Source organism: Xenia sp. Carnegie-2017, unplaced genomic scaffold, assembly GCF_021976095.1.
Source record: "Xenia sp. Carnegie-2017 unplaced genomic scaffold, XeniaSp_v1 HiC_scaffold_3, whole genome shotgun sequence".
Lineage (NCBI taxonomy): Eukaryota > Metazoa > Cnidaria > Anthozoa > Malacalcyonacea > Xeniidae > Xenia > Xenia sp. Carnegie-2017.
The window spans coordinates 8,132,603-8,147,144 of NW_025813493.1; the positions used below are offsets into that span (position 1 = coordinate 8,132,603).

Here is a 14,542-nt window from a genome sequence, read left to right on the forward strand (position 1 = left end):
TTTTAGTCTGGTCGAATTTTGAAATTTTTTATCCTCGTTGCCAACCATGGTTGCTTCTTGTAAGATTGTAAGAAAGCATGACTAAATATGACTACGCCACTCTTTGTACTTATGAGGCTCTTTTTCCCTCTAAGGTGACAGGTAATGGCAGATATGGTATGGGAGTACCTGTTATGCTTCTTCGTGGTTCTGTAAGTAACATCACATTACAAACATGAGCGAAACTGTTAAAAGTCAAATGATATAGATCAACATTTTACGTGTAGTAAATCTTGTATTTGAGTGATCTGTTTATTGTTTCATATGAAGCCATGAGAGGCGTTTGCAGTCTTTATGTTTTTAAAGTGTCGTTGTTCAAAATTAATTTTTTAACAGGAGTTACTCTTTCTCGAGCATTTAGTTCAAACTCATCTTGTTTTTCTCGTCTCATTGTGGAGCGTATAAACATTTATCCATAAGGGCATAAGAGCTTTTTCTAAAGACTCTCCGACATTTATGAATAAAACTATAGAGAATTTTATGGTTTTATGTCAAGTTAACGTGCGTTGTGTCAAGGGAATGGTTAAAGTGTTATTTGTTTGATGTAAAATTTCAGACAAGCCGAAGATTGCCTGAATATCTAACAAAAAAAACAGAATATGGCAGTGGCAAGTAAGTTTCTTGTAACAATGCTTCTCCGTTTTTTTTAATGTATTATTCCCAACATCTGTATATATTATTTCGAATTATTTCATCGTAGGTACCGTACAGAAAAATGGTGGAAGGCTTTTGGTAAGGAATTTGAATACTTTAATCCGATGTATTGAAGTACATATTAGAACAAATGATGAAGATTATTATTTGTTTGTAAATGTAGATCGTCCAGGTTGGTATGGTCCTGAGAAGGACTGTTTTTGTTGTAGTTGACTGACGTTTCGACAACCTTAGCGGTAGGCATCTTCAGAGTAAAAAAAAAAGTCAAAATTCTTTTTTCACTCTGAAGATGACTACCGCTAAGGTTGTCGAAACGTCAGTCAACAACAACAAAAACAGTTCTTCTCAGGACTTCTACTAACCTGGACGATCAACATTTACAAACATGTAACGATACTCCCGGGCTCAAACTATTTACTTTATTAATATTATTATTGTTATTGTTGTTAATATAATAAACCCGATTTTGCAGTGATTATTAGTAATAGTATTTTTTAGCATGTCAGTTGATGATTGAAGGGTATCTTTCGGAAATGTCTGTGCAACATGCTACATGGACAACCACCAAATTGACAGGTTTGTTTATTTCCACGATAATAGTAGGTCGTAGTGAATCCATGGTTTGTCAAAATACATTATATGTACTCAATTTTGAATTCATGATACCTTCAGAACCAACCTATTGGTTTTGAATTTATAAAGAAAAAAGTTTTACCAATCAAATTGTCTCTAACGCGTTTGAAAAAGGAAAAACATGCAAAAAAATGAGCTTCATATATTGACGTGCCCTAGATCAGCCACAGTTAGATTTGTATGTACAAGGCATCGATGAAATTTGACGTACCCTAGATCAGCCACAGTTAGATTTGTATGTACAAGGCATCGATGAAATTTGACGTACCCTAGATTCCCCACTGTTAGATTTCTATGTACAAGGCATCGATCAAAATTGACGTACCCTAGATCAGTCACAGTTAGATTTGTATGTACAAGGCATCGATGAAAATTGACGTGCCCTAGATCAGCCACAGTTAGATTTGTATGTACAAGTCATCGATGAAATTTGACGTACCCTAGATTCCCCACTGTTAGATTTGTATGTACAAGGCATCGATGAAAATTGACGTACCCTAGATCAGCCACAGTTAGATTTGTATGTACAAGGCATCGATGAAAATTGACGTACCCTAGATTCCCCACTGTTAGATTTGTATGTACAAGGCATCGATGAAAATTGACGTACCCTAGATCCGCCACTGTTAGATTTGTATGTACAAGGCATCGATGAAAATTGAAGTGCCCTAGATCCGCCACTGTTAGATTTGTATGTACAAGGCATCGATGAAAATTGAAGAGCTCTAGATCCGCCACTGTTAGATTTGTATGTACAAGGCATCGATGAAAATTGACGTACCCTAGATCCGCCACTGTTAGATTTGTATGTACAAGGCATCGATGAAAATTGAAGTGCCCTAGATCAGCCACTGTTAGATTTGTATGTACAAGGCATCGATAAAATTGACGTGCCCTAGATCCGCCACAGTTAGATTTGTATGTACAAGACATCGATGAAAATTGACGTGCCCTAGATCCGCCACAGTTAGATTTGTATGTACAAGGCATCGATGAAAATTGACGTGCCCTAGATCCGCCACAGTTAGATTTGTATGTACAAGGCATCGATGAAAATTGAAGTGCCCTAGATCCGCCACAGTTAGATTTGTATGTACAAGGCATCGATGAAAATTGAAGTGCCCTAGATCCGCCACAGTTAGATTTGTGTGTACAAGGCATCGATGAAAATTGACGTGCCCTAGATCCGCCACTGTTAGATTTGTATGTACAAGGCATCGATGAAAATTGACGTACCCTAGATTCCCCACTGTTAGATTTGTATGTACAAGGCATCGATGAAAATTGACGTACCCTAGATCCGCCACTGTTAGATTTGTATGTACAAGGCATCGATGAAAATTGAAGTGCCCTAGATCCGCCACTGTTAGATTTGTATGTACAAGGCATCGATGAAAATTGAAGAGCTCTAGATCCGCCACTGTTAGATTTGTATGTACAAGGCATCGATGAAAATTGACGTACCCTAGATCCGCCACTGTTAGATTTGTATGTACAAGGCATCGATGAAAATTGAAGTGCCCTAGATCAGCCACTGTTAGATTTGTATGTACAAGGCATCGATAAAAATTGACGTGCCCTAGATCCGCCACAGTTAGATTTGTATGTACAAGACATCGATGAAAATTGACGCCCTAGATCCGCCACAGTTAGATTTGTATGTACAAGGCATCGATGAAAATTGACGTGCCCTAGATCCGCCACAGTTAGATTTGTATGTACAAGGCATCGATGAAAATTGAAGTGCCCTAGATCCACCACAGTTAGATTTGTATGTACAAGGCATCGATGAAAATTGAAGTGCCCTAGATCCGCCACAGTTAGATTTGTGTGTACAAGGCATCGATGAAAATTGACGTGCCCTAGATCCGCCACTGTTAGATTTGTATGTACAAGGCATCGATGAAAATTGAAGTGCCCTAGATCCGCCACAGTTAGATTTGTATGTACAAGGCATCGATGAAAATTGACGTGCCCTAGATCCGCCACTGTTAGATTTGTATGTACAAGGCATCGATGAAAATTGAAGTGCCCGTCAGTGTATAGCTCGAACAATAAAATAACAAATGCCCAAACATTTTGTCTGATTATCAATAATTGTTTAGCAAAAGGTCTTAATTGGCTTAACAGATGGGAGAAAAGTAAAGACAGTGTTTTGCTTGTGGAACCCACTCAGGTAGCGAAATGATAACATTGTCTTTTAATTTTGCTAGCGTCGTTTTTTTTCGACGTCAGAAACAAAATTTTATCATGAACAAGATATCCCTGTTAAGTATCTCTTCAAATTATCGAAAGGTTATTTTTTCTTAATGATATAAAACATGCATCTCTATTAGCTAATCAAGATAAGAATGATATATCTTCACCTCAAGGAAAAATGTGGGAGAGTGATGATTTTATAGCTATCCTCTGCCAAAAGAGAAATTTGTGGTGGGGGGTGGGGGGGATGGGTGTTATTATAGCTACTATATCCGCACCATAAGGAAAAATCTAGGGAAGAATTATTGGCTACAAGGTAGAAATTGTTATATAATTTCGCAACTTGCTATTTTCTCGCTGAACATTTAGACCTCGCTGAACGTGTGTCGTCCTTTTTATAGTTTGGTCGACATATGTTGCACACTTGTGCATGAAGAAATGTGTCATTTTTATAGTTTGGTCGACATATGTTGCACACTTGTGCATGAAGAAATGTGTCATTTTTATAGTTTGGTCGACACATGATGCACACTTGTGCATGAAGAAATGTGTCATTTTTATAGTTTGGTCGACACATAATGCACACGTGTGCATGAAGAAATGTGTCATTTTTATAGTTTTGTCGACACGTGATGCACACGTGTGCATGAAGAAATGTGTCATTTTTATAGTTTGTTCGACACATGCTGCACACTTGTGCATGAAGAAATGTGTCATTTTTATAGTTTGGTCGACACATAATGCACACGTGTGCATGAAGAAATGTGTCATTTTATAGGTGACAATGCACACGTGTGCATGAATAAATGTGTCATTTTTATAGTTTGTTCGACACATGATGCACACTTGTGCATGAAGAAATGTGTCATTTTTATAGTTTGTTCGACACATGCTGCACACTGTGCATGAATAAATGTGCCATTTTTCCTATGTATATGTTTCAGGATATGTTAAGTGAAGAAAGAGATATCGTGGCGAAGACCTCTCTAACTAAAGCCATTGCAGTCAAGTCTACAGTTTCAGAAAATTGTATCGGTAGATTGTTGTATAAGTCTAAAGAAAGCCTTCATGTGGCTCCTTCGTCCGAGAAAGTTTTAGAACCTGTTTCTAAACGAGAATCTGAGCTCGAGGTGATTTTTATTGACATCTTTCATTTATGATGATGAGATAATGACAAATGATATTTTCGTTATTACTTGGACTTTGTTAAACAACGTCTTTTTCATATACGATGATGAGATGACGACAAAATATCTTTTCGTTGTTACTTGGACTTTGTTAAACAACGTCTTTTTCATATACGATGATGAGATGATGACAAATTATCTTTTCGTTGTTACTTGGACTTTGTTGAACAACATCTTTTTCATATACGATGATGAGATGATGACAAATTATCTTTTCGTTGTTACTTGGACTTTGTTGAACAACATCTTTTTCATATATGATGATGAGATGACGACAAATTATCTTTTCGTTGTTACTTGGACTTTGTTGAACAACATCTTTTTCATATATGATGATGAGATGACGACAAATTATCTTTTCGTTATTACTTAGACTTTGATAAACAACGTCTTTTTCATATATGATGATGAGATGATGACAAATTATCTTTTCGTTATTACTTGGACTTTGTTGAACAACGTCTTTTTCATATATGATGATGAGATGATGACAAATTATCTTTTCGTTGTTACTTGGACTTTGTTGAACAACATCTTTTTCATATATGATGATGAGATGACGACAAATTATCTTTTCGTTATTACTTAGACTTTGATAAACAACGTCTTTTTCATATATGATGATGAGATGACGACAAATTATCTTTTCGTTATTACTTGGACTTTGTTAACAACGTCTTTTTCATATATGATGATGAGATGATGACAAATTATCTTTTCGTTATTACTTGGACTTTGTTGAACAACGTCTTTTTCATATATGATGATGAGATGATGACAAATTATCTTTTCGTTATTACTTGGACTTTGTTAATATACGTGTGAATGTTATTGTACTATGTATGAGTGATGAACCCATTTAGATGCTCCAAACTTAAAGTCAGCGCAATCTTTTAGCGTCTGTTGTATTTAAATGTATTTTGTTATTATAATTCCATGATGTATTTTTATGTAGTATATTGCAGAAAACATTTCGACCTCCCCCCAAAGAAATGGTGTGGTGCCCTCTCCAACTCCTCACCCCCCGTGCCATGTCATTGATGCTCTATGTTGTTTCGTTTTTTTCTCATGCTACAGGGAACTCTGTATCAAGAGCTGTTGAAATTTCGTGGCGAACTTGCACGTCGTCATGATTGCGCCCCATATATGATAGCCAGTAATAAACAGTTGATTGACATTGTCAGACACAGGTACGAGATGAGATAGATTATTTATTATGAATATGTTATTTACTGCCTGTGAGGTCCGTACTGAAAAACGGTGAAGAAATTTTTAATATCTTTATTTTTATAATCAAGAAATTCGCCTTGCAAAATGGCCGATTTGACTTGTTGAGACTAAAATTGTTTTGTTTTCTGCAAAGCTCATTTCGTCTGGCTAGTAAAATTCACTCTCGCTATGATAACTACCATCTGAATTTATTTTTATATCTCCTTGAACAATTTACATGGCGTTTAAATCAATTTTCAAAATTCAAATTTTACTTTGTCAACAAATGCATGGCGAAAAATATCACTTTTGGACTACGGTCAAGACATCTTAAAAACCGCCCGCTACTAAAACCAATCAGAGTAAAAAATACCACTAGGCATGCATAAATAAAAATATATTATGTCTAGTTATTATGCATTCATCTAGCGTACCGGAAATTATGTTTGTGTCACGTGGTTCGGAATTAAAGTATTGAAGATGAAAAATCATACATTTTCCTTTTTTTCTGTAATTATATTTGGTTTTCGACTCATAAAATGGTTTATAATTTTATATGATGGTTTACGATACATAATCTTTTCACGTATTAAAGTTGTAAAGGGCCTGTTTTCGTGCTCCTGTGCCTAAACATGACCAAATGACAGTCCAAATACCAAACATTTTTATCCACCCTTTATATTATATAACTGTAGCAGACACCCACACTGACCTTGAAAAGCCGATATTTTGAAATCCAATTAGTGCCACTAAGATAAAAATTCACTTCATATATATGTTCTTTTATAAATCATCTTTTGTGATTGATATGGACTTTTATGATTCACGGGAACGTCTTTGACTAAAGTGTTCCTAATGTGAATGATGTGGGAATTTATGATTCACGGGAACGTCTTTGACTAAAGTGTACCTAATGTGAATGATGTGGGAATTTATGATTCACGGGAACGTCTTTGACTAAAGTGTACCTAATGTGAATGATGTGGGAATTTATGATTCATGGGGACGTCTGTGACTAATGTGTACCTATTGTGAATGATGTTGGAATTTATTATTCATGGGGACGTCTTTGACTAATGTGTACCTATTGTGAATGATGTTGGAATTTATTATTCATGGGGACGTCTTTGACTAATGTGTACCTAATTTGAACGATGTGGGAATTTATGATTTTAGGCGGACAACGACTGAATCACTGAATAATGTTGAAGGTTTCTCAGCAAAAATGTGCGAACGATTTGGAAAAGAGATTGTTGAACTTGTTTCAAATTTTTGCGAAGAAAATGATCTTGCCACTGATAAAATGCCTTCTGTAAAGGTATTTACCTATCCGCCATTTTTCTTCATCTATGCGTTCGACTTTAGTTCGTACATCAACTCGTTGAAATGTTAAAACGTATGAGTAAAACAAGTGTTTGAAAACAAAAGAAGTTAGCAAAGTTTTTTTTCTGCAAATTTTCTTTCTGTATTTCATAGCTGATTCTAGAAATGAAGACATGTATGTTATTTAGCGGCTGGGAGGTCCGGATGGAAAAGTAGCTTTCTATGCTGACCGACCTAGGTGGCAAATTACGTATTTATTTTTTTGCGTAAGGTAACAGTCTTACTAGATTGTGCTGTGAGCTTCAATAATGGCGGCAAAGTAAACAGTCAAAACTTTGCTGTTCATTCAACTTTGGAATACTCAACATTCACTTGAAATAGATTATTACAATCAAAAGTTGGTTCATCGTTTCCTTTGTAGAATCTCAGACATAGTAGAATTCCGCCCGCTGCTACAGCCAATAAGATTGTAGGAAAAACTATAGGATTCCGCCCGCTGCTACAGCCAATAAGATTGCAGGAAAAGCTATAGGATTCCGCCCGCTGCTACAGCCAATAAGATTGTAGGAAAAGCTGTAGGATTCCGCCCGCTGCTACAGCCAATAAGATTGCAAGAAAAGCTATAGGATTGCGCACGCATCTGATTTGTAAAGAAAAAATTGTTCTACTTTATGATTTCCAAAACAGTTAGGGACGTTGTAGTATGAAAATTGTATTTACTGAAACTGTTATATGTGTCAGTGGCTAGTTGAGCTGTATTCTGTGTTATCAATATAGGTGGTTTGAATATTACTTTACGGCCGCCATGTTTGTTGAATTTGACAAAGGATTTTTCTTGTTTACGATTCAAATTTCAACCAACATGGAGAATATCTCTCTGCCTTTCAACTCTTTGGGGAATGGTTGCACTCAATGACCTAGAACCCAATCTACTAGATATCTGACTCTGCCGATATTGTATAGTAATGAGTGAGGCAAGCCTCCATCTTGAAAGGTGGCAAAACTGATGATATTTACGACTAATATCTGCTTTTGCTGAGTTGATATAGAGTTGTAAAGGTCTATATCTACTCAGGCTATAAGTCTAGGTTTAATTATTAAAATGTTTGATATGATGGGTTTTTAAACTTTGTTTTAACTTCCTTTTCATTTTGAGTTTTTCTTTTTGCCAACTTTCAAGATGGCGTTCCTCGCCTCAGCTTGACACGGTAGTTATACAACTAGAGGATTGGGTTCTAAATCATTGGTTGCACTCCACTATTTCTTCTTTGTCTGCATACTGTGAAAATATCCGCATTCATAAGAAATTTCTTTCCAACAATCTTGATACTTTAAGACAGTGGCTCTGTGATAAGCTCAAACTATAAATTTTACTGATACTTTATTGTTTAGAATTCTCTCTTCCTGAATTGTGTGGATTGATTTACCGAATCATATATTTTACTAAATTTTTTCAGAAAGTTGTTTTGCCTCTAACATCGTTGTCCGCGACAGTTTCGATCAGTTACAATGCTTTTCATGAAGAAAACAAGTCTTTGGTAAGTAAATTTTAAAAGAAAATTGATCGAAAACCGTGAGACATCCCGGCCTTTTCAAGTTCATTCATTACAGTTCAGTTTAGTTTAGTTTGATTTAACTAAATTTAATCCAATTCAATTCTATTCAATTTAATTGAGTTAAGTTTTATTTAATTTAATCCAATTCAATTCTGTTCAATTTAATTGAGTTAAGTTTAATTTAATTTAATCCAATTCAATTCTATTCAACTTAACCATAGAATAGAGTGTATTCTCTATGCAAATGAATGTATTCTCTATTCTATGACTTAACATCAGGAGGGTTACATAAAGTGTTTTTCAACTCACAACAAGTGGCCTTCAAATTTTGTGAAAATTTATAGAAAAACTAATTTCTGCGCACAAGGTGTCTAAAAAAAAACCCGCACGGAATCCATACCAAAAATCATGAATGCATCAAAATGAAATCCGTATAAAATAGTTAATCGGCAATAGCTGTTTGTTGCGCCTGGTTAGATTTAGCCATGCGCTCGTCCATGTTTGTTGCAATTTATGGGAAATATGATGACGTTTTTGTGGCTGTTATAACCAAGTTAATGTCGCTTTGCCTTTACAAAGCTTTTACGTAATAAAATTGAGATAAAATTCAGTGTAAGACAGTACATTTAAGTTCTAACTTGTTTTGCTTTAACTAATACTCTACAAACCCGAGTAAATCTTAGAGGCGCGGTACCGTCAAGTTCATTGAACAGTTTTGAATGCCAGTTACATTAATGTGCATAATAACTTTAGCGAATACATAATATTGTAGCCAATGAGGTGCCAGGCGGGAAACGGATTCTCAATATAAATATTAGTGCCCAACAAATAATTTTAAACATAGTCATAAACAATTTGGTTTTATGAAATTTATTAAAAGAGTGACGTTTCGTCTTTATTCAAGACATCTTCAGACTAATTAGGAAGTTAACAAGAATATAGATATATATAGAGCTATTTACATAGTTTGAGGTTACTGTGAATGTGTAGGTGTGATGTGATGTATTGTGTGATGTAAGTGTGATGTAAGTGTGATGTATTGTTAGGGTGAGGTGTTGAGACTAGAACGTCACTCTTTTAAAAAATTTCATAAAACCAAATTGTTTATGACTATGTTTAAAATTATTTGTTGGGCTCTAATATTTATATTGAGAATACATAATTAATTTATGCGGGTTCCGTTTTCTGGTACACCGACACCTTATACATTATAGAAATAAAAATGCACGCATATTGGAATTCATAAACAAGTTTGGTACTTTTTTTGGCATGTTTGTATAACTCGATATAGAGCGTTTTCACTCATTCCGTTGGGATCAACATGACGATAGAGGAAACGGCCATATTGGTGTACAAAAAAACTTCTATTGGAACACCAACATGGCGGCTATGACGTCATGTGAAAACGTCACTTTCTCACTAATTAAATGTAATGCATTTGTTTGCTCATGTTTAGGAAAAGATCGCGAAATCTCGCAATATGGTTTTAACAACAATAGAAGGTCACCTCAGCGATGCTTTAAAGGCCGGCTACCCTGTCAATCTTCAGCGAGGTTTTAACCGTGCTCTCATATTGATCGTGCAAATTAAACCACGTTGATTCGTAATTTCGATTATTTTTCTGTGGAATTTGGATGACTTGTCAATTACTTGGTGAATTCAGTTAAAGAATATGTGTCCACCAAGATGCATTGCGCGCTTGTTTATGTTTATATCATTTTTTGAGCTTGCAGCACACTGAATTCAATTTCGTCTCTTAGTCGTCTAATTTATATGAAAAATATGAAAAAAGCGTTGAATAAAAACTCTATTTTACAATTATTATTATCGTTTGTTTAAGTTGCATGCACTACAATAAGAAAATCCGTCATTTTCTTGAGCCACAAAATGGCCGTCACGCTGTGATTAACGCGCAATGCATCTTGGTTGACACACATTCTTTGATTGTGTTGAGAATTTACTTGCCCAACAAATATATGGTCGTGCTTTTATTTTACTTGTGTCAGATCTGCTAGCCGTCTCCCCATTCTTTGGATGATTTATTTCTCCAACATTGAGATTGATTTTTCATTTTACACGTGTCAGTTGTGTTAGCTAGCCCTCTCCCCCACACTCGCCGTTCATGATTGTGGTCATAATCCTCTGATATCTTATATAGCTGGAGTCACAGATGACATCTACAATCGAGTCATTTCGGTTTGTAAAGCAACGAATTTCAACTCAGGTTAGAAAAAATTAATTTTTTTGATGTATTTACCCTGTCGTTGTCGGAAGTTCTGAGAATAGTTTGAAAACAATATCATTGATTTCATACATTCTGTGTGAATGCAGAAAACTATCAGTCTTCTTTCTTTTCTCTCCATTTTTCTATGACTCACATTTAAAGAATAAAAGATGTTTACTGTGCTTGCACAGGCTTATGCAAACCGAGGAGACCTTTGGGAGAACTCGAGAGCAGATCAGTGTAAGCCCGAGACCGAAGGTCGAGGGTTGCACCTGCTCGAAAATGACGAATATTTTAAATTTTCCTCTAAAATGTATTCATGATCGATTTGCAAATTCTCTTTGACTGATTGATTGTTATGATTGATTTGATTGGTTGCGTTCAGATGTGTTTTGCACAGGCTAATGCAAACACAGCTCTAGACCAATCAGCGCACGCGTTTCATTGTGTTTATTTTATAAAAGCTAATTAAGCACTATCTTTCCGGGAATTAAACTCACTTAACTTATTTCCGCGTATTGTGTTTCCTTTTCATGTCACTTGCCGCAAGAAACAGTTGAAAAATAAATTTCTTTTGGCTTTCAGTTACTTTTCGTGATATTTGATAAGAAAAATGAAGGAATTTTTACATAAAGTATTTATTGCTAATGCCATGAACTTTAAATTATTCTAGATGGTTTTAAATTAGCTCCTATAAAGGAACAGTTGCCTGATGTAAGTTACGGCAAAATAAAACTTGTTTTGGCGAGTTGGAAGAGATCGGGCGGTGAAGAATTTTGGGAGGTATGATTTTTTTGATACTTTGCAATGAAATAAGAGTTTTATTTCTTGTTTAAAAAGCTCAATGCCACTCAGTATGATATGCAAATAATGGATCTATGTTGAGTTTCTTTAAAGTAAATGGTTTAAACCCGGGAGTATCGTTACATGTTTGTAAATGTCGATCGTCCAGGTTGGTATAGTCCTGAGAAGGACTGTTTTTTTGTTGTTGTTGACTGACGTTTCGACAACCTTGAGTTTTGTTCATGGCCATATATGCGAGATTTATATCGCATTGTTAAAATTAATCTTTTTCGTTGTTGAAACAGCTATAAAAGTTGTTTGTGATGAACTTATTTACTTGCCAAATACGAGCGTGCTTTCTGATTGGGTCAATCAGATAATAGCGATGAAAATTGATAATTAACTCTTTAGATTTATGAATTCTTTTGCGTATTGTACTTCATTGTACTTGCGTAACCTATCGTAGACCCTGATCGTACAGGTGGATGCCCAAGTCCACTTTATAAAAAAAGGATAATGCGTAAGCCATTTTTGCGATACCTTCAACAATGTCAATGAATTTTAATGACTCTATCTTTGTGCTAAAGTTTCCCATCTTTTTTTCTCACTTCAAGAATAAAAACTCACGAGAGTCTCGAACCTGTTTTAATTATTTTCATCGCTTAAGAAGCTAATCATTGAAATTAATTTCATCGTTTAATAATCTTACGTGGCAAATATAACTTCTACTTGTTCTGCCTCCTAATCCTTGATTAAAACCAAAGTAAAAGGATTTCCAGTGTGACATAGACTGAAATGATATCCGTGTTATGTTAAAAATTTACATCGTCTTATGGCATTCCAGTGTAGTAAAAGCTGAAATAATGTTCATGTTATGTAAAGTTTACAATACTCTGTCACATATCTGCAAGGGCGTCATTCCATGGTTAATTGGGGGAGACCATATTCATATATTTTGTTATGCCAAGCTGATTTCAAGTGAAGTTGTTTTGAAAAAAAAGTAGCCAGGCATAACTGAATATATGAATATTGACAATATCAAATTGACATATCTGACTCTGAAGACGACTGCCGCTAAGGATGTCGAAACATCAGTCAACAACAACAAAAACAGTCCTTCTCAGGACTATACTAACCTGGACGATCTACATCTACAAACATGTAACAATACGCTCGGGTTCAAGCAATCCACTTTAAAAACAGATAGGATACGCATGTTATATGTAAATAACAGTTCTACGTGTGTTTAAAGGTCCCCTTTCAGCAAAAATTTTTAATAACAATATTAAATTTATGTGTGATTTTCAACGTATTAGTGAAAAAAGTTTTTATGTTTGTGAAATCGTTTCATTTTTATTTCTATTTAAAGTTAGCAAAAATGTTCCTTTTATTGGGCCCTTGTCCGTCGTTCGAAAAGTCTGGAGCGACTTACCTTGTGACGTCATGCAAGGGATTCCTCAATGCAAAATATATATACCAACTACTTTTGATGACGTCAAAATTTGACTAGACCCAGGCTCCATGCCACGACGGACAAGGTCCATCGAAAGGCAACTTTAAGCCTCCATAACAAGAAGACAATTTGACCAAATTAAATTCTTTTTACCGATATGTTAGATATTACACCAAATTTTGATATCGCTAATAAAAATTTTTGCTGATAGGGGCACTTTCATCGTTCTGTTTCAGACCAAGTATCAAAGCGTCACCTCATCCCAGGGAGCTAAGAGAAAACTGCCTTCATCATTGACGATAAACCATTCTTCAAAAAGAAGACTAAAAATATAAAGAGAAAGTAAAAACAAATTCTAAAACGATGGCGAAGCGCAGATAACATTAGAGAGATTTAGTAAACACGACGTATCGTCTAAAGGCTGATTTCCGTTCAGTGCAAATTGTCGCGCGATAGACTTTGTCTGATCACTTTCTTTTCAATTGTAAGCTCTCGACCGGAACAGTTTCACACTGCTGCACACAATTCAAAAGAAAAGCGCGACAATTTCCACTGAATGGAAACCAGCCTTAAGACGCCGTGAAAACGGCGTAAATATGGCGTGGATCCAACCATATATGGGAATATCACGCCATTTTTACGCCATTTTCACGACGTCTTAGGCGATACGTTGTGTTTGCTAAATCTCTCTATTATCTAGAATTATGTTTCCAGTTTGATATTCAACATGTAACGTTGCGTTTATTTCTTAAACTACAACTTGCTTAGAGTTAATTTTGTTAATTACAAACACAACACTGCTAACTATCCACTCAGAAGCAAGGCTGCTGTTTACATCATTACGATGGTCATCGTCGTCATGACTATTGTGATCACGCAGAATTTGTCATGAGCTTTTTCAGGATAAATCACATAAATTTAGTACAAAATACTGAAGTAAGAATATCTATTTTAAAAATTTGCGTCAAGCCCCGGTGAACGTAGCTGTATCTGAAAACAGTATCAAAACAAGGATTTTGATTGGTCAATGACCAAACGAGAAAAAGAATTTGAATGCTATGGAAGTGGACTGAAATTTTTGCTACTTGTCAAAATTAATTATAAAATGATTGCCTAGCAACCGTTTTCAATGTTACGGATTTTTATACTTTTGGATTTTAAGTCTTTTGGTCCGTGGAGAGTTTTTAGGTTCCTCCTGATTTCCTTGGCAAACTTTGATCTTCATTTCGTCAACAAAACATGGCGTCTTTAATTTCCATGCCTCGATCACAAAGTTAATCTC

The 14,542-nt window shown here is 35.4% G+C and overlaps 1 protein-coding gene across 2 annotated transcripts in view; it reads left to right on the plus strand.

Moving 5' to 3' along the window:
- LOC124454257 (Werner syndrome ATP-dependent helicase-like) overlaps positions 1 to 14,380 on the plus strand; it is a 36,257-nt gene extending 21,877 nt beyond the window's left edge. For both annotated transcript variants that reach the window (XM_047005074.1, XM_047005075.1), the window contains 13 exons: positions 135 to 191; positions 596 to 651; positions 740 to 771; positions 1,192 to 1,269; positions 3,432 to 3,502; positions 4,470 to 4,655; positions 5,790 to 5,902; positions 7,098 to 7,239; positions 8,702 to 8,782; positions 10,257 to 10,353; positions 10,959 to 11,024; positions 11,698 to 11,807; positions 13,497 to 14,380. In XM_047005074.1, coding sequence (XP_046861030.1) covers positions 135 to 191; positions 596 to 651; positions 740 to 771; positions 1,192 to 1,269; positions 3,432 to 3,502; positions 4,470 to 4,655; positions 5,790 to 5,902; positions 7,098 to 7,239; positions 8,702 to 8,782; positions 10,257 to 10,353; positions 10,959 to 11,024; positions 11,698 to 11,807; positions 13,497 to 13,595 — 1,188 coding nt within the window. In that variant the 3' untranslated portion in view covers positions 13,596 to 14,380. The remainder of the gene's footprint in view (positions 1 to 134; positions 192 to 595; positions 652 to 739; positions 772 to 1,191; positions 1,270 to 3,431; positions 3,503 to 4,469; positions 4,656 to 5,789; positions 5,903 to 7,097; positions 7,240 to 8,701; positions 8,783 to 10,256; positions 10,354 to 10,958; positions 11,025 to 11,697; positions 11,808 to 13,496) is intronic.
- The last annotated feature ends 162 nt before the right edge of the window (positions 14,381 to 14,542 follow it).